Raw genomic sequence first — 27,623 nt, 5'->3', positions numbered from 1 at the left:
TCCATTGTGATATATAGATCTCCCCATTTAAATTCTAGGGTTTCTTCTTTTGATCCTTGGTAAAATCTTATCCAAGAAACAGAATAGATACATATATATATTTTAAAACATGAACCATTAGAGAATGAAATAGAAAATCAAGAAAGATTTAAGTTTTGGCGGCCCTTACTTTTTTTTTTAAAGTTCCTTAAAGACTGTAGCAGGATAAAGGATCACTGGCTCCGAGTCTCTTAGAGATAACACGTGATGCAATTAAAAAAAAAAAAAATAACCCACACCCTCAAACAAGGTCAGGTAACCTCAATTCCCTGTGCTGCCCCAGGATAAAAAAACATGAATACTTTTAGTAACAATTCGTAATTCATCTTTATCTCCTACCTGCCCCATCAGTGGAAGTTTAAAGTCATGATTTTTCTAGACATCCATATTTTTGTATATAGAATATAAACTTGTATTAGATGACAACTGGTTTTTTTAAAAAGTTCAGGTAGAGAAACAATCACTTTTAACTAAAACCTTCTATGTTTTCTGATTACTGTTTAACTTGCTACCATTTAGCAAAAAGCAAAATTTCCATAGTGTTCACCTCAAATCTTATTGCTTTACAACTGTGGCATACCCTCCATTAAAAATAAAAAGATGAAGCAGTCAATCCAGTGATTAATTTAACATGGCTTTCATTGGGAAAGAGGGGGAGGGAGAAGAGGGGGTCGTGATAAAGAGACCCATAGACAAAAAAGGTAAATTAAACATACAATGGTTTTCTTAAAAAAAAAAAAAAAAAAAGGAAAGAAAAAGAAGAAAATGTTATTTTCAACAAAAGGAAAAAAAAAAAAGCATTGAAAGCCCATGAGTCAAGCCATAGCCAAAACCATATTCTATCTTAAGTAGGTTTTCTTTTTTTTTCCCCTCTTTTTTTCTTTTTTCTTTTTTTTTTCTCTTTTTTTAATAAAATCTCTCCCCAAACCATCATCACTTTTAATCCTCCCCAGACTGGGCTTCATCTTCAGATCCTTCATCCCCAGATTTCTCAGGTGGAGGGCTTGCAGATGTTTTCTTTTCAGGAGGGCTTTCTGGTTCCTCGTCTTCTTCTTTGGGAGAAGGAGTCTTTTCCTTTGATGCCTTTGAAGCTGTGGGGCGACCCACTTTCCCTTTGCCTTTCACAGGGCTTGGCGTCACTGAAAGAAGAAAAATACCAATTTGGGGAAGGGAAGAAAACATCTTTAACAAAAGTCAGCTACTAAAGAAAATAATCTGTAAGAAAAAAATCTATAAAGACAACACCCTAATTTACTAAAAATGAAGGTGGGTACTGGTTTCCAAACTCTTTTAACCAACACTGTAATGTTATGTTAGCAGTAATGCTTACAATAGAGAAACAGGATGCTATAGAAACTGCACATCATCCTTAGTGGCTTGTGAAACTAAAAATTGTTTATGTTTAAAACTCGGGTGAAGAAGAGGGGATGCACCTTAACCTGAATAGGAACTAAAGCCATCAAATAACTTTTAACAGTTCCATCATTGCTAACACTAAGACATGATGAGTAAAAGTTCTATTTGCTAGAATAAAAAAAAGCAAATCCAGCTTTCTGATTTAATCACAAACTAGCTTCAACCAGGAGAATACCTGGTAGAAACCACAAGGGCCTAAAGAAAATGAATCTATGCTGTCAAGTGTGATTTTATTCTGCTAGCAGAGAGGATGGTGTAGGGATCAGAACACAGAACTTAAATGTATTACTGTAGGTGTGTATTTTCACAATTTCAAGTCTTTACTAGCTGCTGGGATTGTGATATCAATGGGAAAAAAGGGCAGGAATAACTATGCTGGTGGGGTGTTTCTACCACTGTACCTGACACTAACAGGTAATTCCCAAATCTTGACTTTTATATGGCAGTAGTTGAAGAACACGGCTAAGCCACCAGACTTTCAGAGGCGCTGGAGTCCTTATTAATAAATAAGTGATACTTCCAGGTATAGAAGACAGGATCCTTTTATTTTTGTTAAGTACGTGGCCAATGCCAAGCCCTAATGAAGAACTTCTGTAGAGAAGGTTTATTGGTTCTTCACATTTTTCAAAGCAGTAATTTAATCTGACTTCTGCAGAGCTCACCTGTGGCCTTTAGCCTGGGTTTGGGCATTTTCTTTTCTTTTCTCTCAGGTTTGGACTTCTTAACCATCTTTTTGTTTTTCTTTTTTGAACTGCCATAGTCACTATCATCATCGTCTTCCATTAGGAAATCCTCATCACTGCCGGAATCTTCTGAGAGGAAAGAAGAATTTCAACGTCCAACTTAATGTATACAGCCTTCCAAGTGAACAAAGGGAGAGAGTGCTAAGAATGGAGAATGGATTTGGAAGTCAAACACTCTTGGATTCTATTTGCAGCTGTACTACCAATCTGGTTGGAGCTGTCACTGGCCCCACCTGTAAAATGGTTTAGCACGCACCATGAGGGTTACATGACTGACTTGTTTGAAGAGTACGTTGAAAACAGGAAAAGATAAGACTTAACCTGGATAAAAACTGAAGCCATCAAGTAACTTTTGGTAGTTCCATCACTCCTATATAGTCCTGATGAGACTAGGGAAATGAAACTGAACTGATTTGGTGTGTTTGGCCCAAGTATACACAAATGAAGTAAGAAAACTACATACAAAGCAGATAGACATGTAATTAATTAATCTGAGTAACCTGTGAAACATCTAAATGTAGTTAACACCTTTTTTTGCAAGGAGAGGTCTACACCCTTCTCCACCAAGCCAAAATACAAATCTTAATCACAACACCCACCATGTAACTGTTAGTCTAACAATTGTTCATTCAGTATTTGAGTAGAAATGATGGATATAATGATCATGAGAATCTCTGAACCTTTTAAAATATACATAGATATCAAAACAGTCATCTCTTTTAATAGCTAGTATCTAATTTAAGCGACTGATTTTAACACTGAGCATCCACAAAAACGTGGAAGTAATCGAGGTCACGAACTACAACCATGACCAAAGTAACAAGGCAGCTTTACGTACTCTCCTGGAATGGCACCTCATCCTCTTCTTCTTGTTCTTCTTCACTGCCCACATCTTCCATGAGCATCTCCCTCTGTTTAGAGGCTGCTTTAGAGGCTGCCTGCCGTTGCTGGCGCACATTTTTATGATCTTCTTTTTCATCTTCACTGTCCTCTGCAATATTCAAGTTATAATGCAATGATCAAAGAGTTACGGGTTTGACAGCTGACTAGAAAAGCCGATATGAGATATAACCTGCAGCTTTATTTCATTCAAAAAGGGTAAATTTTATCCCTAAAAATTTCTACAAAATATACAAAAGAGCTAAAATTCAAAGAATGAGCTTGAATAAGACTATGCACCCACTAGTACATATGAAATAACTTAGGCATGTAGTTCTAAGTAATAATAAAGCTGAATTAAGGTGTGAGCACATGTTTCCTATAACATACTTTAAACTTGTACCATTGCTTTGCCCTGAAATTTGCAATCACATTCAAACCTACCTACACAGTTTTTAGAAACTAAAGTTAGAAAAATATTTTTCTAGAACAGGGTAAGATTGTCTTCCAATGATATTTTATTCTAAGATACGAAACTTACAGAACCTAAAATAATGCCAAACTACTATCCTTTTCAGTGAATGAGGTGTGGCCATTTCAGTTTAGAGGAGATTGAGGGAAATCTTTAAAACACATATTAAAATCAATTAGATCTCAATACAATTTTATAAAAAAATTACTTTCATATACTATAGTTTATTAATTAAAAGTTCTTTTCAACACACAGTTGTGGTTGTGCATAAATCTGGTTAAACAACAGGATGCCAGCCTATTGGCTCTAGACCAAGTTATATTTTTATTAGTCTCTACCTACAGCCCTTCTCCTGGACTTTGAGGCTCCCTTATTCTGTTAAGGTTTAGCTGTTACTCTTCTGGAAACACTCGAGTCTTATAAGCTTTGCCATGGTCAGTGTTCAAGTCATCACTTTCACTACCCAAAACCTCACCTGAAGACAAACAGACACAGGGAACGGAACTGACTTTGGTAGACTCAAAACTAAACGCACCTCACAGTAGCTTAACACTAGTACAGAGTTATTCATCTTGAAGTGCTCAAATGCTTACAAATGTAAGAGATTCAAATTAGAATTCACAAGGCAGATGAATAAAAGTGTACGTTACATTATCACAACAGCACTAGATAGCGCAAAAGGTTAATATAATTTATTTTCAGACAATTAGCAGACTTGGAAAAAAAACGGAACGCAAAATAGCTCAGTGGAGTGAATCCAGTGGAACTCTGTCTACCCTCTCTACATATTAGCTAAATAGCAGTCTCATTTTTTTTTTTCATGTCGGTTCATTGGTTTGTTTACTTATTTATTTTTGGCTGTGTTGGGTCCCCATTTCTGTGCGAGGGCTTTCTCCAGTTGCGGCAAGCAGGGGCCACTCTTCATCGCGGTGCACGGGCCTCTCACTATCGTGGCCTCTCTTGTTGCGGAGCAGAGACTCCAGACGCGCAGGCTCAGTAGTTGTGGCTCACAGGCCTAGTTGCTCCGCGGCATGTGGGATCTTCCCAGACCAGGGCTCGAACCCATGTCCCCTGCATCGGCAGGCAGGTTCTCAACCACTGCACCACCAGAGAAGCCCAGCAGTCTCATTTAAAGGGGGATCCAGGAAGGCAAAAGCAGGGGAATATAGACCACAACTAAAATGGTTGGGCGCAAGATGGAATAAACTCTCAACTCTTTTAAGAGTTACATTTTAAAAAATAAATACCAACGAGTAATCAGGATTTAACATTTAATTTAGTCAGTTCCTCATTAATTCTTTTTTTTTTTGCAGTACGCGGGCCTCTCACTGTTGTGGCCTCTCCCGTTGTGGAGCACTGGCTCCGGACGCGCAGGCTCAGCGGCCATGGCTCACGGGCCCAGCCGCTCCGCGGCATGTGGGATCTTCCCGGAGCGGGGCACGAATCCATGTCCCGTGCATTGGCAGGCAGACTCCCAACCACTGCGCCACCAGGGAAGCTCCTCATTAATTCTTTTAAGTTAGAATTCTTACAAAATAACTTTCTCTGTGGCTACTGTTTCAAAGGTCTACTTCCCAGCTAAAAAGAGTCAGATTGAAACTAATTGTTGTTTGCTTTTCAACTGGAGTCATCACTCCCCCTGATTCTTATTATTCTATTTAGTTTGATATCTTTTATTTGTTCATGTAAATGGTTTTCAATTTTGACTATGCATGAGAATAATCTGTAAATACTTATACAAAACAAAGCCCCAACATCCCACCTAGACCTTACTGAATGAGAAGCCCTGGGATGGGATGGATATAAGTATGTTATAAAAACCTTCATAGCAGACTTCCCTGGTGGCGCAGTGGTTAAGAATCCGCCTGCCAATGCAGGGGACACGGGTTCAAGCCCTGGTCCGGGAAAATCCCACAGGCCGCGGAGCAACTAAGCCCATGCGCCACAACTACTGAGCCCGTGTGCCACAACTACTGAGGCTTGCGCGCCTACAGCCTGTGCTCCGCAACAAGAGAAGCCACCGCAGTGAGAAGCCCGCACACCGTAGTGAAGAGTTGCCCCCGCTCGCCACAACTAGAGAAAGCCTGCATGCAGCAAGGAAGACCCAATGCAGCCAAAACCAAATTAATTAATTAATTAGAAAAACCAAAAAAACCTTCATAGGGACTTCCCTGTGTGGTCCAGCGGTTAAGACTCCACACTCCCAATGCAGGGGGCCCGGGTTCGATCCCTAGTCAGGGAACTAGATCCCGCATGCTGCAATGAAGATCCTGCACGTGGCAACGCAACTAAGACCTGGCGCAGCCAAATAAATAAATCAAAATTTTTTTTTAAAAACCTACAAACAAGGGCCTCCCTGGTGGCGCAGTGGTTGAGAGTCCGCCTGCCGATGCAGGGGATACGGGTTCGTGCCCCGGTCTGGGAGGATCCCACATGCCGCGGAGCGGCTGGGCCCGTGAGCCATGGCCGCTGAGCCTGCGCGTCCGGAGCCTGTGCTCCGCAACGGGAGAGGCCACAACAGTGAGAGGCCCGCGTACGGCCAAAAAAACCCCAAACAAACAAACAAACAAACAAAAAAAACCTACAAACAAAAAAAACAAAACAAAACAAAAAACAAAACGAACTGCCTCCACAGGAAACTGTAATAAGCCACCAGGATTGAGAACCACTGTGAGCTCTTTGAAGGTGGAAACACGTTTGTAATGCAGCATTTACCACAGAGCCTGGCATTATAATAAACCACTTATTAAAATGTCCAATAAATAAATATATAAATAGAATTACACCTATTACATTAAAAATTCTTTACTACCTGCTGAGTGAGAATCATCCTTCTTGGTCTTCACATCTTTTTCTTCTGAGTCCTCACTGTAAGCGGAAGGGGGAAAAGATTAAAAATCTTAGATCAAAATCCAAGTGAACATAAAACTCTGGTATCTGACTGGAGAAGAACGCTGAAGAAAACCTCATTTACACATAAAATATTCAAACAGATGCTGAGGAGTGGAACTGCTTGCGTTATTTCCCTACTTCATAGGAATGCTGGTGATTAAGAACAATTTTAATGCTGGTGATTAAGAACAATTTTATCTACTTTTAGAAAACACTGCTCCCTCTGAAGACCCAAAGGAAAAAAAGAAGGTATCTCAACACTGGCTAAAAACTTTTCACCTATGGATAAGACCTGGTTCAGGAGAACATTTACTAAGAAAATTTTTTTGTTGTCAGAGGCAAAGTATGAATATACTGAAAATAAATTATATAATGTATCAATGGTGGTAAAGTAGGCAAGTAAATGGATAGCCCCAAATATAGATGTAGAAAACACCTTTATAATTACTAAAGGAAACTGGGGTTTAGTTATATAAATTACAATACGCCTAAAAAATTTATCTAAAACAAAATGAAAACAAATCAATTAATTAATTACCTCCTAATATTAAATATTTAGGAGTCCAATATTTCTATACATCAGAAACCTCAACACATAGGCATGCCTTGTATCATGGAGAAAATAAAAGCGAGCTAAAGGTCACTGCAGAGTAAAATAAGAAGTTAAGGAGCTTCAAAGTTCAATGGAAAGTTTTATAAAATAACTTTTTAGGTCACAAAGATGCACATTTTATATCTTCACAAATCTTAAACTGGAAATCTGGGTTCTAGTGTTCTGTCTTTGGCATGAATTATTTAGTTGTATGATCTTAGGCAAATCACTGTACTCTTCAGCGCTAAAGTTTTATGATTCCATGAGAAATTCTGACAAAAAAAAAAAGGAGTCACATAAAAGTTGATAGCTTTCTTTTCTCAAACAGCAGATCCTGTAAATCTCTTTTGGTATTCCTGTAATTTAGACCACACTCAAATGACAACCTACTGAACCCAAGATTCCTAAGCAAAAAGAAAAACCGAACACATTTCTTTACTAAGTAATCTGATCCAAATATACTATAATTCTGAAACCTGTGACTGTTCTATATAAATATTTTATGCAAAGTAAGCATTTAATTATTCACAAGTCTATTACAATGATGAAGAACGGTATCATTTCCTCTAGTTCTTTTATTATTGAGTTTATAGAGACCATTAATCCTTGAGCCCCGTTACAGTGAAGTCAAGTAAAAGCTAAACTTTTAAGTAGAGACCAACAAAAAAAGCAACATAATATTGGTCTGAGGGAATAAACGTACAAGGCACTTAATACAAATGGCAACAAAAGCTATATTTATTTCAACCATTCCTGGACACTTCACAGAGAGTAATAAAGCCAGATGACTGCAACAAGGAAAAATTTAGGCTGGATATCAGTTATATTGATGAGACATTACAACAGGCCATGAAGATGCTCATTCCTAGGAGGAATATAATAAAATAAATATAATGTAAGGTAGTTCTAAGTTGGGCTGCTATATAAAACTGGATTAGAGAGATATATTCTGAAACTATGGAAAATGTGTCTCCCTACAGTATAATTTTGTCTTCTTTTTCCTCAAAATTTTTCCACATTTCTGAAATTCTCCAGGGAAGAAAATATTAGATGTTAGCAATTCAAGCAAACAGAAAATACTTAGGTACATTTATTAATTAGTATTATTTTTACAAACTTAGTGTTCTGTGAATTCAGAATGGAAAGATTTCTGCCTAGGGATTATAGTGGTTTTAGTGCTCAAAAGTAAATAACTTAGAAGAACTAGTGAGAACTATTAATTCATTTCTTTGAACTGCTCATACTTAATAGTATTGTTTGGAAGTGGTATAGCCTAATGGTTAAAAAAATGGACTTTGGAGTCCAACAGACATGGTTTCAAAACCTACTGGTCTATTTGCTGGTCCTTGGATAAATCACTGACCCCTCTAAGTTAATATTACTTACCCTAATAAAGGTTTTGTGAGAATTAAATGATAATGAATATAAATTAGCATATAATAGATACTGGCACATAATAGTCATAAACGGTAACTATCATCATCACCACCACCACCACCAAGGAGGTCTTAAAGTTATGCTACACTGAGTACGAGAGTGAATGAATGTGTATAGCTGTAAGAGCAGAGATGAAAGCTACAATACCCTGGTCTCATGAGGCAATTACAGTTAAAAATACAACTCATCTGAATTCATTTATAAAACTAAGGGAAAGGAAACAGCCCAAATGATTAAATTATTTAAACAAAGTAGAATTGACTATAGACAGTAAAACTCGGCAGGCAATGCAACATTCTATAAGCTTTAGTTATGATTCTGCCAATGATTTGTGACTGAATAGGAAAGGTCACTTATTCTTTGCCATTTCTACAATGAAAATGCCAATACTAACCTTGGGCAACAAATTATATACTTAAACAATCTTTCTGCCTTTGTTCAGAGGTTTGAAGTAGCACCAAAGTCATTCTGGCATACTTGGAGCTCACCTTGGATTCCATGACCTTAAAGAGGCTAACCTCTAGACTCAGAAGCACTGTCTGAGATAACATGAAACATGTAAAACAATATTAAGTGAACAATAAGCACTTTCCCAAAGTAACTGAAGATTCTACCAATTTAGAGACCAGACACTATCCTCATCTGAGTGGTGACAGTGTAAGAAGAATCAGACTTATGCCTCTTACCTATCTTCCTGTGAATTCTTTCCAGATCGCCTCTTATTTTTAGCTTCTCGGGGAGATGATCGAATTTTCTTAGCTGGAGGACCCGAATCTCTTCCATAATCTTCATCTAAACAAAGTATTTTTCAAATTCAATGAACTATATTATGATTTTTACATGTCAAAATTACCACTCTATTTACTGATAATTCTCTCATGCTATTTAAAAGGTGAGAGGGCAGAATTTCCTAAATAATTTTCTTTTATTAAAAAAAAATCTTTTCTACTCCAGTTCCACCTTAACTCAATCGTTTCCATTTTTGCATATTACTCTCTAGTCCTCATGTGTATATTTTAATATACCCAGTCAAATATCTTACTTTATATTCTACCCTTTTAATTTGTTAAAGACTTGTACATGTTTCCGCATCTTCATATTTATTTGTAAACTATTATAGTAATATGGTTATATTACAAGCATTTTAGACTGTAAAGAACCCACAATTCTATAATACTAACACAATTACTGTTATCAAGTAAATTACTTTTAAACTAAAGTATTATATATAGCACACTCTGGCACTTGAGGAAAATACCTCCAATTTAAAAAGTCCTATAAAACCTTAAAAAGTGACTATTCCAAAACTGTTTACTACACCATCATATATAATCATGAGTATCTAGAATAGTCTGAAGCTTCAGCAATTATTAAATGGTTGGATAATTATAAATTATGGAATACCATACAACCATTAACCAACATAAACTTTTAGTAACACAAGCAAGATAAGTAGGGATGGGGTGGGAGGGGCACAGAACTCAATTCTATAGCAAGATGTCAACTATATTTTTAAAAGGAAAAAAAGGACAAAAAGGTTAAAATGGCCACCTGCTGGCTAAAGGACTTTGAATAATATTTCTGCTTCAGTTTCCTTATCTGTAAAATGGAAATAAAAATAGTATAATCCCATTTTAACAGGAATGATCTAAGGATTAAATGAGTAAGTGCAAACATTTAGTAAGCATTTAATAAATATTAGTATTACCTCTGGGAGGGTGGATTATGTTTTTATTCTTCTTTATACATTGCTGCATTTTCTAGGTTTTCCCAAGGTACATAATATTATGTTTATAAAGTAAAATTAGATTTTAAGAAAATAAAGGAAAAAGAATAGTAAACACATCTGGAAAATGAGAATAAGGACATACTCTAAAAAGACCTTTTATGGCTACAATTTAAGATACACTACTCACTCTGAGTTAGTTCACAAGTCAAAGGTATTTCACAAAATACTCTCATCGTACTTTATTATGCAAAAAATTTACATACTCCCTATTATAATGTATGAGTTTTACCGTGATTATAGCAGGAGATATATTAAACTAATAAACACTGCATCAGAATTATCGCACATTTAAACTCTGGACTCCAAAACCAGATAAGAAAAAAAAATTATTCAAGTGTTTATTTTCAATGATTTACTAAGGAAAAGTTAAAATCCATGCAAGTTCAACGTTTGTTTTGAGTGACACAGATTGACATAATTTATCAACAGTCTAAAAATAAAAAATGAAACCTATTTCAAAAGAATAATAAGAATGTACACAAGCTGGGTATTCTTCCACTAGTCAGTTGAATTCACAACTTACTGAAATCACAAAACTTACCAGCATCATCAGATTCCTGAAATTGTGAATAATCAACGACCTTCCTATTTCTGTAGAAAGAAGAGACTCTAATTAAGATCACAAAAATGTAGGACTTTTCTAAGATATCAGAACCCACATTTCTACTTCACAAACAGAATTAGAACTAGCTCTCTGAAATTTATTTTTCAACAAGCCCCTACCTCAGCCAAAAAATGTCACATTTTGTTATAGGAAAGTATAGCTTAAACCAAAAGTATTTCAAATGACAATTTTCATATTGCTTATCTGAGGCATAGCCCAAATACTATCCTTTCCTACAAAACAACCTCCCACCTCCCACAAGTACATAAAACAGCAAAATAAGCCAAACTACCATAAATATTCATTATACAGAGATGATATCATATGCACACAAACCAAAACTGTAAATGTTACTTTATTCTTACTGCTATACACATGTGTACACCTGATAAATAAGGTTATTACTGAGTTTTTTTTCATGGCAAAGTGACTTTTAAATATAATAGTTAATTATGGTCACTATGGTGACAGTAATTTAAGCCTTACATAGGAAGGGATGGAAAAAAATGGATTCATTCAAAAGATGCTCTTTATTAAAGAGCTTTTTTTTTTTTTTTGGCCATGCCACGCAGCTTGCAGGATCTTAGTTCCCTGACCAGGGATTGAACCCGGGCCACAGCAGTGAAAAACCTGGAATCCTAACCACTAGGCTACATGGAACTCCCTAAAGAGCATTTATTAAAGATACAAATTTATGTATTTACTTGACTCAGTGATTTTTTTTTGACTCAGTGATTTTTAAGTACTTCTTACTAGGTAAGGCATCTTTAATATCTCAAACAAATTTAATTTCCATTTTCCTACTTCATATTCTAAACTTAAAAGTTTAGAATTCCTCTTAGAGAGATATAAGAGCTTCCATGTTAGTATCCAAACAGCCTGGAACTTAAAAGAGCCTTAGATGTACTGTAACTAAATGGAAACTGAACAAGTGAACCGAAAGAACTATAAGGGAAACATGCCACTAACTACACTTAAACCTAAGTCGAGGACTATTCCTGGTTTTATAGATTAAGACACCACTTAAATGCAAGAACAGGAGAGTCGGAATTCAAGTGCAGGCAGAACTTCTATATAATATGCAGAAAGTGATAGGGTGGGGTGAATTCGGAACACATGTTTGGGGCTTAGATGTGGAGGAAGGTATAGCCACATCCTTGATTTGAGAGAGAGAGAAAAAAAGAAAGGCTCTTAAGGAATTTTGTATTCTGTTTTTCTTTAGTCTACCGACAATGAATTATCTGCTGACTTTACTGCCTCAACGAGGCAAGATGCAAAACTATAAAATATGTTGTAACTATATTTTGTTATAAGAAACTGAGTTTATATATTAAAGATACCATTCTATTAGAAAAGTTAATTTCAAAAATATTGCTATTAGTTCCACTTACATGAGTTACCTAATCAAATTCATAGAGATAGAAAGTAAAATGGTGGTTGCCAGGGGTGGGGTAGTGGAGGATGGGGAGTCAATGGTATGTACAGTTTCAGTTTTGCAAGAGGAAGAGTTCTGGAAATTGAGTGCCCAAAAATGTGAATGTATTTAACGCTACGGAACTGTACATTTAAAAATGGTTAAAATGGTAAATATGTTATTTTACCACAATTAAAAAAAAAGAATAAAATAAAAATATTTTTTCTTAAAAAAAAACCCTATTTGGGGGGCGCTAGTAATCAAATGCTTATCATGTTGCAGGAAATAGTGATTTTTAATGACAGATACCATGAAAAACAGTATTATGAACACAGTGCAAAGATGACCATTTTCTGCATTACTTAGGATCAAGGCAAATGGGACATGGAACCAGGGAAAAAGGATCCAGAAGAGGGAGTTTTAAATCTTTATCTCTAACAATTATGTACAGGTTCTGAAATCGTGGGCATAATAATTTTAGGTTAGCTGGTGGAATTGCAGCTAAAATACTGGTACAATTTCCGGTATCAATTTCTGGTATCAATAGATACATCCTACGAGACTATATAAAGGAGGGTAACCATATGGCAAAGGATCATATGAAGAACTATTGAATAAACTGGGATTTTTAACCTGCAAAAGGGAAAACATGTTAGCTTTGGTGATCAGATTAAGTGTGGGTTCAATATAAAGAACTTCCTAACAGTTTACTAATGATAGTTACTTCCTTAGTCTATCACTAGAAACACTCCAAAAAGGAATTATATAGTACAAAATACAGAATCTGTTAGTAGGAATCCTGGGTTCTAGACTTCAAGCAAATCACTTACTTCTCTGGGCCTCAGTTCCTCATCTGTTGGAACTGATGACCTAAGTTGCTTGACAGATCTAAAAAGCTGCTCTATAAAATTAAATTATCAAAGTTTAATGAAAAAGATGACTTTTTCAATTGTAAATGGTCAACTATCCTTTTGCACACCATACATCTTAACATGTACCGCTGTACCATTTGTTTTCTTCACTAATCTAAGCTTCTTGAAAGTAACAATCATGTCTTATATCCACATTCCTGGTACAGAACAAGGTAAAAAGTAGGCACTCAAATGTTTTCTGAACTTTTTGCTCTTAGGATCAAATTTTAAGAGCTCTGTTAGAAACCTAATTTTAGAAAATACTCTAGAGGATAATATCCAATCTCCTTAAAGACTTTTAAGATCTCATCTCTTGCCACTTAACAAGCAAGCAACCCCAGGAGGCTTAATTCTACCAATCAGGTTGTTTTTTACCACTTGGTCATGCAGCTCCCTTGCTTAGAATGCTATTCATATCACCCTCACTCATATCAGATATAACCTCACCTCTCAACAACTTTAATCCCTTATTGATACTACATAAACTACTAAATGTCTGTCTTCCCTATTATATCTGAACATCTTAAGGACAGGGGTTGTCTCTCCTTCATCTGGAACACCAAATTCAAGGAAGGCTTGATGAGTGAATGGACTTGGACTTGGCACCTGCAAAGGATTAGTGTGGGAAAGGGAATCAGTAGAGAGGATGCATGTACCACTGGAGTTTTCAACTTATCAGACATTTAATCCCACTGCCAACGACAAAAGAAAATTTAGTTCTCTCCAAACTGAATAACTTGTTATTTAAAATCTAAGAGATTTAAAAGGGGAATTCCCTGGTGGTCCAGTTGTTAGGACTCGGCGCTTCCACTGCGGTGGCCTGGTTCAATCCTTGGTTAGGGAACTAAGATCCTGCAAGCTGCACAGTGCAGCCAAAAAAAGAAAAAAAAAAAAAAAAAAAGGAAAGATTTAAAAGGCAATTATTTAGTATGTTTTTTCTATCCTAGTTTTCAACACAGGAAAACTACAAAAATGTCACATAGACTATACTGACATTATATAAGCAATTAAATTAAAAAATTTCAAAACTAAATTGAAAGACTACTGCTTCCCTTGAAACACAAAATATTTTAACTTTCAATTACGTGAAAATGGCCAGAATTATCTTACATAATAAATGTTATTTCTCGCAAAAACTGTAAAACCTGAGTAAAGCAAAATATGAATATAGAAGCACTCTTGTCTTAAGGGTAACTAGTCAAAAAAAAATCCATCTATAAATGCTAAAGAGGGGAAAAGAAAACATAATTTAAATAAAAGGGGCTTCCCTGGTGGCACAGTGGTTGCGAATCTGCCTGCCAATGCAGGGGATACGGGTTCGAGCCCTGGTCTGGGAAAATCCCACATGCCGCGGAGCAACTAGGCCCGTGAGCCACAACTACTGAGCCTGTGCATCTGGAGCTTGTGCTCCGCAACAAGAGGCCGCAACAGTGAGAGGCCTGCGCACCGTGATGAAGAGTGGCCCTCGCTTGCCACAACTAGAGAAAGCCCTCGCACAGAAACGAAGACCCAACACAGCCAAAAATAAATAAACAAATTAATTAATTAATTAAAAGATCTATGATAACAAGGGTCATTCACAAAAACTCACTATAATGATTTATAATAATAGTTTGGTTCATTTTCTGCTTTCTAAAGATGCTTATTCAAAACATACTGTTTTCCACTACTTAGAGATTTACCTTATTCAGGGTTGATATATATTTTTGATGAACTTATTCCTATGCAAACTTGAAATTAAGAAGGCAATATTTAAGTCTAAAGGCATAGGAAGTCCTACCTCTAGCTGAAAACAAAGAAACATTCTCATTTTTATTACTTAAATTAAATGCCAAAGCTAAACCAACTCTTCAGTGTAAAATGAGCATCAAAAACTGGAACTGGGAGGACAACACAAAATTTCAATATAGCATAAAAGTTAAAAACACAGATTTTTTAAATTGGGTTGAAATCCTGGCTCTGCCAGTTACTTGCCCTCACTGAACTTCAGTTCCCTCACCTGTAAAATAGGAATAACAATACCTATCTCTCAAGATTGTTTCGAGGGCCAGGTACACAATTATCCAATAAATAGCAGCCATTATTTCTTGTAAGCACTTACTTGTTCCACCCAGAATATTACTGCAATCTTGAACCCATGTGAATACACAAGTAACACTCTTATTTATTAGAACAGCACGATTAAGCTGCTCCTTTTAAAACCATTGTCTCAAAAATTAAAATAAAATAAAAACATTATGTCTTAGAGTATTGGTTCTAGTGCTATTTAGAAAGATTGTCTTTAAGAGTTTGTTGCTCATTTCATTAAAATGCAATATCAAAATACCCCCCTATTTTTATATTAATTCCAACTTTATGATAAAGTTTTCAGTTGCCATTTAGGCCAGATAAAGTAGCAACAGTAGCTATTTTAAGTCCACCATTTAAGTTAGATCGATTTCTATCACTCAGATCAACTGGAGTTCCATCTAAGTCTAAAAGTTTGCACTAGAAAACAGAACTGTAACCCAGTAAGGAAAACAAATGTTTAAAATAGAAACTATAAGAACACAAATACTTCAACTAAGGGGCTTCCCTGGTGGCGCAGTGGATAAGAATCTGCCTGCCAATGCAGGGGACACAGGTTCGATCCCTGGTCCGGGAAGATCCCACATGCCGCGGAGCAACTAAGCCTGTGCACCACAACTACGGAAGCCCGTGCACCTAGAGCCCATGCTCTGCAACAAGAGAAGCCACCGCAATGAGAAGCCCACACACGCACCACAACGGAGAGTAGCCCCCACTCACAGAAAGCCCGCACGCAGCAATGAAGAAGACCCAATGCAGCCAAAAATAAATAAGTTAAAAAAAAACTTCAATTATGTGCCTGCTCTTACTTTAAGTTGACATAATCGCTATATTTAGATTCTAAAGGTACCTTGGTCACAAATGAACCAATTCCTGGATGATCACCAGAGGGCTTTGAGATAAGCCCTTACTTTTGCATCAAAGTGCAAAAATGAAAGGTAAAGTTGGAAGCTAGACAAAGAACACTAAAAATCCATTTTTGGCACCAAATGTGGATAACTCAAGCAATAGGATTTTTTTTCTTCCATTCTCTTAATCATCAACTTCTTTCTACTAAATACTGGTAAGTCTACCCCCAAAATGCCCTTTCTTTCTTACAGCAGCAACCATCCAAGACCAAATCACTGAAATGACCAATTCCTGAAATGTGAGGTATGTAAAACTAACATTCTCAAGAATCAAGGATCAACAGTATTTCAGAGATGGAAACTACCACATCTTTTGAGATGATCTCATCTAACCCTTTGAACCTTAAAGATAAGAAAACAACTTAAAACCACAAAATTCAGTGCTACTCTTTAACAAAGAATACATCAAAACACGGAGAAACAATTAAGTTCCAGGTGAGGAAGCAGAACCTTAAAATAGAAACCCACATTTAATTATTGACACCCTAAGCTTTGTATTACTTAAAGAACACAAAATCATTTTCTCAAGGCAAATCAGAGAGACTTTTAGACAATTTACTACATTATTTAGCTCAATCAAGCTATCTTCCATTTTTGCCCTAAAGAAGTCCTATTGTTCTGATCAATGCAGGGAAGGAGAAGAAACACCTAGCTAATTTTCTAGAATTCAGCAATTTTCTCATTAGGCACTTAAAGTGCACTTGAAATCTGAGTTTTGAGAAACCCAAAATAGCTAACATAGCTCTTTTCACTAATCACCTAAGTGATAAACATCTAGAACAATGTTTCTCAGTCTATTGGTCACAACCCACTATTGGGTCCTGAAATCAATTTACTGATGTATAACCAGCACTTTATTTTCTTGGCTGCGGCTTGCGTGGGATCTTACTTCCTGACCATGGATCGAACCCAGGCCCCTGGCAATGAGGGCACTGAACCCTAACCACTGGACTGCCAGGGAATTCCCTATAACCAGCATTTTAAAAGAAAAAGAAGCAAATAGAAAATATCAGAGAAAATTACACCTAAATAACTGCCAAGTTCCTGAAACTTGTTTCAGGTATTTGTATTCTTGTGTGTAGCAAATTGTAATGTAAAATGTATTTCTTATAGGAACTTCATCAAAAAAGTCTGAGCCACTGCTATAGAATAAAATGATTTCCAAAGTAGTTTTTAGTTTCACCTTTACAAAAAACGATTTGTTATTAATCCACGGCCACAGAAGTATAACATCTCTTCCTATTTTAATTCATTGTTTTAAGAAAACCACTTTTTTTAAACTTAAGCACTCATAACACCTATCAAAGTTTGGTGGCCCATGGGGGACAGAGGGAAGGGTGATACACCACCAAGTATATTACAGCTACTGGACCTTAGACAATCTAACCCAATCTTACCCAAAACGTGTTATCCTATCAACAAATGTCCCTGGAAGGGCATGACTGAGAACCTTTCATGATCTCCCAAGGCAACTAATTCCAAGAAAACCGGATAATGAAACAGTTCTTCTCAGCGAGGTGAAATCTGCCTCTAAAGTCCACTGACCAATTCTGTCTTGTCTAGCTCCTGGGATCACCATGGTCTATATCTAAACCCTCTTGCATAGAGCAGCCCTTAAAATTTGTGTGACAGTTTCCACTTTTTTCTTCAAGGCTAAATACTGAAGTTTCTACATATCAAATGTCCTTAAAACTTAGGACATTTACCTCACTCCATTCTTCTATCCCTCAAGATTCTTCATACGCCAAGTTTTCTCAGGATATAAGAAAATTAGTTCATAGAAGCCAGGATACCTAAACTCAATTCAGGGTAATTTCTCACAGTTGCTTATTTTGAGCTTCACGTTCCTTCTGGCTAAGATATATTGCTTTGACTGTATCTTATACCATTCTGCTTTTTACAATTAAACAGGATTCAAAAACAGTCACAAGATACAAGAAAGCAAAAATTTTAAAGTAAATATTTAAAATCAAGAACATTACAGGAAATAGCTCTTCAAAGTTTTTCAAATGGAAAAAGTAAATTTCTGCACTAAAGGGGAATAAAGGAGTTCTGAATGATGAGCCAGGTATGTTTGAAATAGTTGTCACAATGCCCTCCCAAATGTTTTTTTATCAATTTGCTAATATTTCAGTCCAGATGAATAAACATGAACTCTTATATGGCACTCCTTATTCCCAAAATACATTCAGTTCCACCATATTCTCTCCATATAGTATACTATTTTATTTAAAAGTCACACACAAATTTCAATGAGTATAACAAAGCACTGGGTAAATAAAATGGGCTAGATTTTTCCCAACAGAAGTTGAGTGCAAAAACTATGCAATTAGGAACAGAGTAAACCTCAAGCAGGTGAGATTAAAGGGGTCTCAGATGAGCACATTACCAAGTAGAGTCCTGTCTGCAGCAAGAGTCTTGGAACCCTCAGTGGACTTTTCCAATTGTCTTAACTACCAGGGACAAATCTGTAGCCTGACAAAGATTTACTGACTCATTACCATAAAGGTGATGGAACATTAGAAGTGTGGAGCATCTCACCAAACAGAGGAAAACTTAAAAAGGATTCGGGGAAGGGTACAATTCAGGTGAAATTTAAATGAAGCAGTGTCTTGATAGGCTCAAAGCACAGCAGACTGTGTGACAAGGGGTCTACATCAGGTCTAGACAGTAAAGTGGACCTTGGGTCCTATTTCTTGGCAAAGAAGTTAAGGTAGATGTGAATTTTGTGCCCAGCAACCCCTCATTTGAAGCTCTAAAAATGTAAATCGAGGATAGTTCTCCGTGTCAAAAGGAGTTAGCTTTTCCTGATAAAAGTGTGATGTTTCACTCTGATATAATTGCAAATAGCAAAGTTTCTGACAGTCTGATTTTAGAGAATCTTTTCGTAGCAGGAAAGCAGTAGTCAAAGAAGCATTGTTATAAATCTTGCCAGTTGTAGCATATCTGTGGAAGATAGTCTGTTATCCCAGCCCAATAAATAGCCGGCTGGATTTTTACTTCTCAGTGGAGCTAGGTTTTAGTTTCTCAAGTAATTCATCTTCTGGGCCATTTTATCTTGACACATGAAATCTCCCTGAAGATCACCTTGCTTTGCAGGTAACTGAACAGGTGCACAGTTCAATAAGTAGATAGGCCCTAAGAAGCACCTGAAAATATGCTATAACCAGTTGAAACACTCTTTGGCAACCTGTGGTCTCTTCACCAAAAATATTTCAAAGACCTATGTCTATTTAGATACTAGTTATTTTAAAATATGGCAATGCAATTCTCTAACAATCAGTTCCACTTCCTAGAACCTAGATAGTAGTATTTTTTGAAACAAAACAAAGGGATGCCCCATTTTGACCAAAGTGGTCATATACTAAATGAAATGTTTTCTCTTATTGTCCACAACACTGCAGTCTCTAAATGCCAGAGGGGCACTATTCACATGGACTATAATGTGGATGGTGTCCCAGAGTTACACAGAATGGTGGCCTTGTTTTTATATTTCTGGGGAAAACAGACCAAAAACATAAATAAAATCAATCTCCCTTTCTTTATTCAAAACTACTTTCTCCTTATTAACTAGTTGTATTGCAATGATTTCAAACACTAAAACTCAACCACTTACCTTGGTAACTTTTGTCAAGTTAAAATCAATCCCAATTTATTAATCTTAATTTCCTTCTAATTGTAATATACTGATGAGCTTTATAATAGGTGCTGAACCTTTTCAAATGCTATGGTTTTTCTCCTTTGGTCTTTTAATATAAATCAGTGACAGATTTTAAGTTTTATTCCCGGCACAAATGTTACTTGATCATATGTATTTTTAATACATACTGGATTCAGTTAGCTAATACTGTTTGGCATTCTTGCATCTATACATATAAGTAAAATGAGCCCATTAATTTTCTGTGGTGTCCTTTAGGTGGCTTTGGAATCTATTCACTTATTTTGGTCAGGGGGAAATGTCCCTGAATTATGTATACACTTAAATGCCACTTATCTAACATTCATGTTTCCTCCCACACAAGCCTCACACTACTTCAGTGCTTTTTCCTCTACATTCAGGTGTCTTTTCCTTTAATTAACCCCTTCACATATTCTTATTCCTTCGAAAAAATGTTCCTTTCCTCCACCCCCCACCCCCCCAGCTCACTTTAAAGTTGGTCTTCCCCACCAAAGTCCTGCTATGAACCATAACCCCCAAATGTGCTACTACCATGAGAAAGAGTTAACACCCCGTGGCACTGTCTGACTGGAAAGATCACACTGGCCACAACTTCTATTTGAATTCCTGTTTCCTTTTTAATGGTTAGGTGAACTGGATCAGTTACTTAATTTACTTAAGCCTCAGCCCTCTCACATATGAAATAAGGGATAATATATACCTTGCTCAGAGTTGTTCAAGATTTTGAAAAACATGAGAAGTATCCGGCACAATTGGCACAAAAAGTGTTGCTCATTAAGTGATGGCTCTATTGAGTTTCGAGTAATTTTATTTTTTCTAAAATTGAAGATTGAGAAAGGAACTGTGCTGTTAAAGGTCTAGTCTTCTTATCTACAATTTAGAAATTCAAAAAGTTCTGACAACCAAGTCTTTTCATAATTTATATGGTGGTAAACATATGTGGGGCAAACAAGAGGGGCTTTTTAGGATTTTCTTTTAGTGTGAAAACTCCTAGGTTTTACCACAGAGATTAATGTGTTTGGTTATAGGAGCACTACCCCAGACTGGTGATGGTACATTATATATACAGTATAGGCGCCCTGTTATCTTTTTTAAATTTTTGAAAAAATTTGAACTTCTGAACACATATAGTCCCCAATGGTTTCAAACTAAGGATTGTAGACCTGTAAAACATTCTACGTGGAATCAAATGTATACAATAAATGTAAATCTAATGGAGAGTTAAATAGGTAAGACTCATGCAGTCTAAATCCAGCTTTACTATTATTTCTACGCCTTAGCTCCTAGACTTAAGTCATCAGTAGTAAATTGAAGGAACTGGACTTAATCTCAGAAGTTCTTCCTAGTTAAAAAAAAAAAATGCTTTTAATTAAAACTTATTCTGAGAATTGTTTTGAAGAGTAAGTTGAAAGAACTGCTATTTAAAATATTTTGGCCATATATTTCCCCTCAAATATTTTCTACATAGAGCTTAAAAACCAGTGCATACAGAATGCACTCACCATTATTTACAAAATAAAATAGCATTTGACCATCTTCATGCCAAACACTAGGAAGGGAAGAGTGTTACCACAGAAAGAATGCCAGCACTGTATTCAGAAAATCTAGGTTCAAATCTTGGCTGTTTCACAGTTCTGTGACCTTGAGTAACATATTATTTAAGCTTATTTCGTCATCTACTATATGGGAATTTTTTTTAAAAATCCTCTATTACAGGGTTGTAATAAGGATAAAACAAGATAAAGTGAAATCCTCAGTACCTGACTCTGCACTTACTCTTAGTAAATGTTTATTTGGTAATTACTCTAAAAAAAAAAAAATCAAACTTTAAAGTCTTTTTTTTTTTTTTTTTGGCACTTTATTTATTTTTTGGCCTCGCCGCACACTGGATCTTAGTTTCCCAACCAGGGATTGAACCCTGGGCCCCAGCAGTGAAAGTGCTGAGTCCTAACCACTGGCCCGCCAGGGAATTCCCAACATTGTCTTCTTGTAATTTTCAGATTAAATACATATATGTTGGGAAATGTTGAATACTTAAGTGTTGTTATAAAATTAACTCCTCCATTATTCAGGCTTTCCAAGTTATTATGTGAGATATCTTGAAGGTAAAGTCTACAGAAGAGTTTGTCTTTTTAGAAGAAAGTGACATGTAAGTAACAATAAATGTACAGATCAAAGGTTAATAAAAGCACACTTCTTTCACACACACACACACGACCTGGACATAGAGAATAAGATCAGATACAAGGAACCAGGCTCATCTAAAACTACATTTACTAGTATACTAAACTCTTAAGTGTCTTCCTGTGTACACTTGGTATCATTAATTCCAAGCTACCTTGAATTTTCAGGTTTCCAAGTTTTTCCCTTTAACCGAGGGCTTTTTGAAACTAATTTTCTGGTAAGAGAGAATATCAATTTTTTTTTTTAGAAATCCAGACACATTCCAACCGAATTCTCTTTGAAAAGAAAGCAATCTGGAATCTTGGGGAAGCTGATTCTCAACATAAATAAAAAATGACCAAAAAATTTTTATATCAATCTGTAAAAGCCTATGCTTTCACATCTAAACTTTCAATGTTAAAGGTTCCTTGCAGTCTCAAGTACTAAACAAAAGAAGACAAGACATCAGGTACACTTACATTATAAAGAAAGGAGCAAACAGACTGATCTGAGTGATTTGGACCATTTTCAATAAGGGAGGAAGACCTCTAATGAATATACAAAGGTAAATTTCAAAAAACCTGGTTTCTAGGCTGGGCAAGTTAGTAAATCTCTGAGCTTTCTTTCAAAAGTAACAGCATTTTCTTCCCTACCTCATAAGGGTAAGAGTCATGAAAGCATTTTGAAAAGTTAAAAGTGCCATACACTAAAATAACATCAACACTTATCTGGTAGAAGAGACAAGCGGTTATGTAGAAAGCGGGTAGGATGAGGATAAGCAGGGCTGTAAATTAAGAATCTAGGTTCTAGGCCCAATCTTGGCATCTACTAGTGTGTGATGCAAGGCACTTCACTTGTCCAGGTCCCCACATTAAGTCACTCGTAAAATGAATTTGCCTAAATTTCTTTCTGGCTCTAAGACTGCAATTTTACGCTATAAATTTGAATCCAAGGCCTAAAATATTTCAGCTCTCATTTATATATGAGTCAGATACTGTAAAAGGTGACAGCAATACAGTGTGAACAAAACTACTTAGATATGTGTTGCACACATGTCTATGGAAAACCCTGCTGTAGCCGGTCAGTTCATCATTCCATCCATTTGGAAACTGGTGTCAAGCAGCCATTAGTACATTTCTAAATCTTCCTTAAATGCTTAGGTTAATATTAAAATGAAAATAACAGTCACAGTAAAAAATGAAAAGCAGAAAATCCTCAAAATTATATACAGGCCTAAGGGTAGAAACATATCCCAAAAGAAGCTGCAGGGACACATTTTCCAACACATGTTTTTCTTGTTTTTGGTTTGTTTTTAAACAAGGTTGATCATTCTGATATTGGGTCAACATCTATCTTTTTTTTGTTACATTCCCTCAAGTACACAGACTCTTCAATTACAAAAGCACTTCCCTAAGGCAGAACTTTTTTATTGCAAAATTTAACAAACCACCAAAGTCAAGTTTAATTATTTCTGCTTTATTATTGGTCAAGAGTATGTTAAAGGCTTTCAAAAAAGTTACAAAGAGATTTCTTCACTAAAATATATAATCAAAAACCAAGTTGCTTTAAAATTAATAACTTGAAAGTGACCCAAAAAAAGCCCATAATATATTAACTTCATTCTTCAATTAGGGGTAAATATACAGTCAAAATTACTTTTAACAGACTGAGCAAGAAAAAAGTTGTGCACAAATCCCAATGCCTTCAAAAAACTGATTAGAACGTGCTTAATATATTTACCCCTACCCGGTGACATTAAAAATGCAAGTTTTCAAGAAAAAAAAAGTTCTGTTCGTGTTCCAGCATCTAAATTTGGGAGTACAAACTCAGGCAAATGAGTAAAATTACAATAATAAAATTAAGTCATCAAAACCTAGTGAACTGCAGTTAAAAGGTAAAGAAAAGTAATAGTCCAATTTCACCACACAGTAATTTACTCCCAGAAGACAGAAGATCCAATCCAGATGAAACAAATCTTTATTATGATACTGTCTATTTCCCCTGATCCTAAAGAAAATACTCTACATAAACTGATGGGATACACTGGTCATTTATTATGCCAAAAAAGTATGCAAACTATAATTTGAAATATCTATTCAGACTCCGTGCCAAAATGTAGGCAAAACTCTTCCCGGTGGCGATGGTGAGTTATCGGAGATGCGGGTTTAAATTAGGCAGAAAAGCTGTCAGGTAGTTAGTTAGCACTCTTCTCACGCCCACCCCGAGCGTAGGAGCATGCAGCCCCATACCCCCACCAGCTGGAGACTGCTGTTCTAGTCTGCAGACAGAACGGTGTAGCACAAAACCCTTTCCGGAGTTCCAAACCTCCCTTTAGAGCTCTAGCTCAAAATACTTCCGTTCCTCACAAAACTTGGAATGAAGGGGAAGCAACAACTATTAAAAACATTTAGAAACGAAACCTATTTATCCATAAACCACTATGCAAAGTAGCCAATTCCTTACATTGAAAGCGCCAAGGACATTATATTAAAAGTAATATTTATTTGCAACAGCTTTCCTTCGTAAGGCCTCAACAGATTGGATTAAGCCACACCCCTCCATAAATGGCACATTCCATACGATAGCCGGGAGGACGGCCAAGGGCGATTCCACCGTCCGCTGGGGAACAGCAAACTTGTTGAAATTCTCAGAATAAAGTCTAACGATTAACCGAATCTAGCCCGTTTATTATTAAACTTATTCGAGGTAAAAATAAGATTACAAAAACATCCGAGACGTGTACGCCGAGGAAGAGGAGAGAGAGGTAGCGGGAACGAGAACCACACGGGATTTAGGTCGTGCAGTTAACCCACACCTCCCTGAGTAGGGACATTTCCGAGGAAGGACATTTCTAGTCGGAGGCAAAGAACGAACTCGAGGCGGGGAGAGCGGGGGTTAACCAGCTCAAAATTCCGAGTTGGGGGAGACACAGCAGTCATTTTCCAGGGCCTAGTCCCGAACTCTCTCTGCTGCGGAGGGAAAAAGAACGCGTCCCGCCCACGCCCGGCCCGATCCGAGAGGCGGGGCTCTGCAGCGACCCGGAGGACGGAGGCGGGGCCCGGCGGCAGAGCTGCCCCTCCTGCTTTGCATGGAACACCCCCGTCCGCTAGAGAAAAAGGGCTGAGTCCCCCCCCACCCCCACGCAAGCCGAGGGGGGAAGGGGCAATACGGCGTCTCCGCCCTCCCCCCCCCCAATTAAGGTGGGGTCCGAGACCCAGTCCGCTGGTCCCCGCGGCCGGCTCCAAGGGGCCGGGCCGGAGGAGGTGGGGCCTGGGTGGGGGCGCTGACTTCACACCCCTCCCCCTCCGACCGCTGGCGGTTCAGGGAACACCCCGCCCGCTCCAGTGCGGCGAGTGGGGGAGGCAGCAAAGCAGCCCAAAGCCCTGCAACGGCGCGGGGCGGGGAAGAGCGCGCGCATGGGCGCGCGGCCGCTACCCCCGCGCAGCCCCGCGGGCCAGCAAGGCCCCCCACGCTCAAGGGCGCGCGCGGGCCCCGAAAGGGAGGAGGCCGCGCGTGGCACAGGAGAGGGCCGACTCTAGGCTTCTGTCCCCCACTCCTTCACCACTCACCCCAACCCCCTCCAACCCGTTCCAGGCCTCGGACTCCGCACTGACCTGACAGGCCGAGACATGTTCGCTGTCGAAACAGGACCGAGTCGAGAAGCCAAAGACCAGGACCCCCCCCACCCCGCGCGCTCGGCGCCCCACCCCCCCCAACTTCGGCCGAGGGGGCCGCTGCCGCCGAGCCCCAAGCTGCTGGCTTCTCAAACTCCGCCGCTCCTAGGTTCAGGGCCCCTTAATCAGACGAGCCCCCCGCTCCCCTGTCTCTTCAAAATGGATGAATCAAACCAGCCGAAAATGCGCCAAAGCCGCCGTACAACCAAAGCCACTAGGGCCTGTGGGCTCCGCCCCAACACGACCGGTCATTGGCGGCTTCTGCCAGATGCGCAGAGCTCATTCGTCCGTTTGAATCATCACGTCTCCCAGGTTCCGCCCCACTCACTGATAGGCTCCGCCTCCTCCGTGAGGTCCTGTTAGTCAAGGTGCTCTGAGAGCGCACGGCCGCAAAACAAAAATGGTCGCTGCTCGGCCCGCCCCCTGGTTTCCACTCCAGAGTTGCAGATTCGTCTTGGGTTGCGTCTTAGGATGACTAGGAAAAAAGATTTATTAAGAGTTTAATGTCATTTAATGTTAGCTTAATGATGTATCATTTCGCCTGCCTTGATCATCTAGAAACTCCACTGATAGCAAAACCCGTGGGATAGGCAGCTGATTCGTCAGCAAGGGACTGCTTCTGAATTGGAGGGAAATTCCATAGGTTCAAAAATTTTGACCTTAAACCCACAAACCCCTTCTCCTTGCTTAAGCATTAGACCTCAGGAGCCCAACCGCTGCTGGAGCAGGGAGGCAGGGTCACAGACAGTCAAGGAATAACTTAACCACCAATTTCCATTCTCCATTCTGGACCTTGAGATCACTTCAGGGTCATTAAAGCCCCAGACATGGACCTTCGGGGCCTAATGATTAGGAGCATGAGCGCTGGGCCAGAAGGTTTTTCAGTTTGAACCTTAGGCCCACCACTTAACAGTTGTATAGCTTTACCTCTCTGTACCTGCCTCAGTTTTCTCATGTGTAAAATGGGGAACAATAGTACTTAATTCATAGGATTATTAGTATTAAATGAGTTGATATATGAAAAGGCTTTTGGACAGTCTCTGGCAGACAGTAAGTGCAATGTAAGTATTTGTTAAATTCAATCCCTCATCCCTGGGTGGGGATGGGGGAGGGGCTGCCTCAAGACTCAAGTCAAATAACTGAGGGTAACTCAGATCATTCCATTTAAATCCATGAACATTTGTTGGATGCATAAAACTCTCAGAGGCAGAGCTCAGGATCCCTATGGGAACGGCCAAGGTTTACCTGACCATTGTAAAATAGACTTCAATCCCTATCACAGGCAGCCTGTTAATAACCAACTGAAGCTACACTCCATAAACAAACAAACCAACCCATCACTATTGCCTCCTGAAAGTCTCCCCTTGTAAAATCTGGCTTCCCTAAGGGAAGAGAATAGCACAGTCCACCAGTAAAGCATTAAACAAGTTATATATCTCCTCTTCCATGTCACTCCACCCTTTCGCCCCTGAATAGCAAAAAAGAATAGCAAAAAAGAAATGCATAACACAGAATTCACCATTTTTACATGTGTAGTTCAGTGGCATTAAGTACATTCACATCTCCAGAACTTTTTCGTCTTCCCCAGCTGAACTCTATACTCATTAAACACTAATTCCCCATTCCCTCTCTCCCCAGCCCCTGGTACCCACCATTCTACTTCCTGTCTACATGAATTTGACTACTCAAGGAACCACATATAAGTGGAATCATACAGTATTTGTCCTTTTGTGGTTGGCTTATTTCACTCAGCACAATGTCCTCCAAGTTCATTCATGTTGTAGTATGTATCAAAATTTTCTACCTTTTAAAGACTGAATAATATATCATTGTATGTATATACCACATTTGGTTTATCCATTCAACTGTCAGTGGATACTTGGGTCATTTCCAGATTTTGGCTATTGTGAATAATTTCTGCTATGAATGTGGTGTATAAATCTC

At 38.0% G+C, this 27,623-nt stretch overlaps 1 protein-coding gene across 2 annotated transcripts; it reads right to left on the bottom strand.

The window, feature by feature from the left end:
• Positions 1–660: 660 nt before the first annotated feature.
• NUCKS1 (nuclear casein kinase and cyclin dependent kinase substrate 1) lies at positions 661–25,862 on the bottom strand. Of its 2 annotated transcripts, none has more exons than XM_060091047.1 (7): positions 25,620–25,862; positions 10,801–10,850; positions 9,157–9,262; positions 6,362–6,417; positions 3,037–3,189; positions 2,118–2,264; positions 661–1,178 (listed from the first exon to the last, which is right to left on the bottom strand). In XM_060091047.1, the coding sequence occupies exons 1-7, from the start codon at positions 25,634–25,636 to the stop codon at positions 979–981; spliced, it is 729 nt and encodes a 242-aa protein (XP_059947030.1). In that variant the 5' UTR covers positions 25,637–25,862; the 3' UTR covers positions 661–978. The 2 variants fall into 2 exon arrangements, with proteins under 2 accessions (XP_059947030.1, XP_059947029.1); XM_060091046.1 differs by having other exon boundaries at positions 2,118–2,267; positions 25,620–25,860.
• Positions 25,863–27,623: the final 1,761 nt, after the last annotated feature.

This window comes from Mesoplodon densirostris, chromosome 2, assembly GCF_025265405.1.
Source record: "Mesoplodon densirostris isolate mMesDen1 chromosome 2, mMesDen1 primary haplotype, whole genome shotgun sequence".
Lineage (NCBI taxonomy): Eukaryota > Metazoa > Chordata > Mammalia > Artiodactyla > Ziphiidae > Mesoplodon > Mesoplodon densirostris.
Note: the sequence above shows the minus strand (reverse complement) of the source record. Positions and strands in the feature narration are given on the sequence as shown.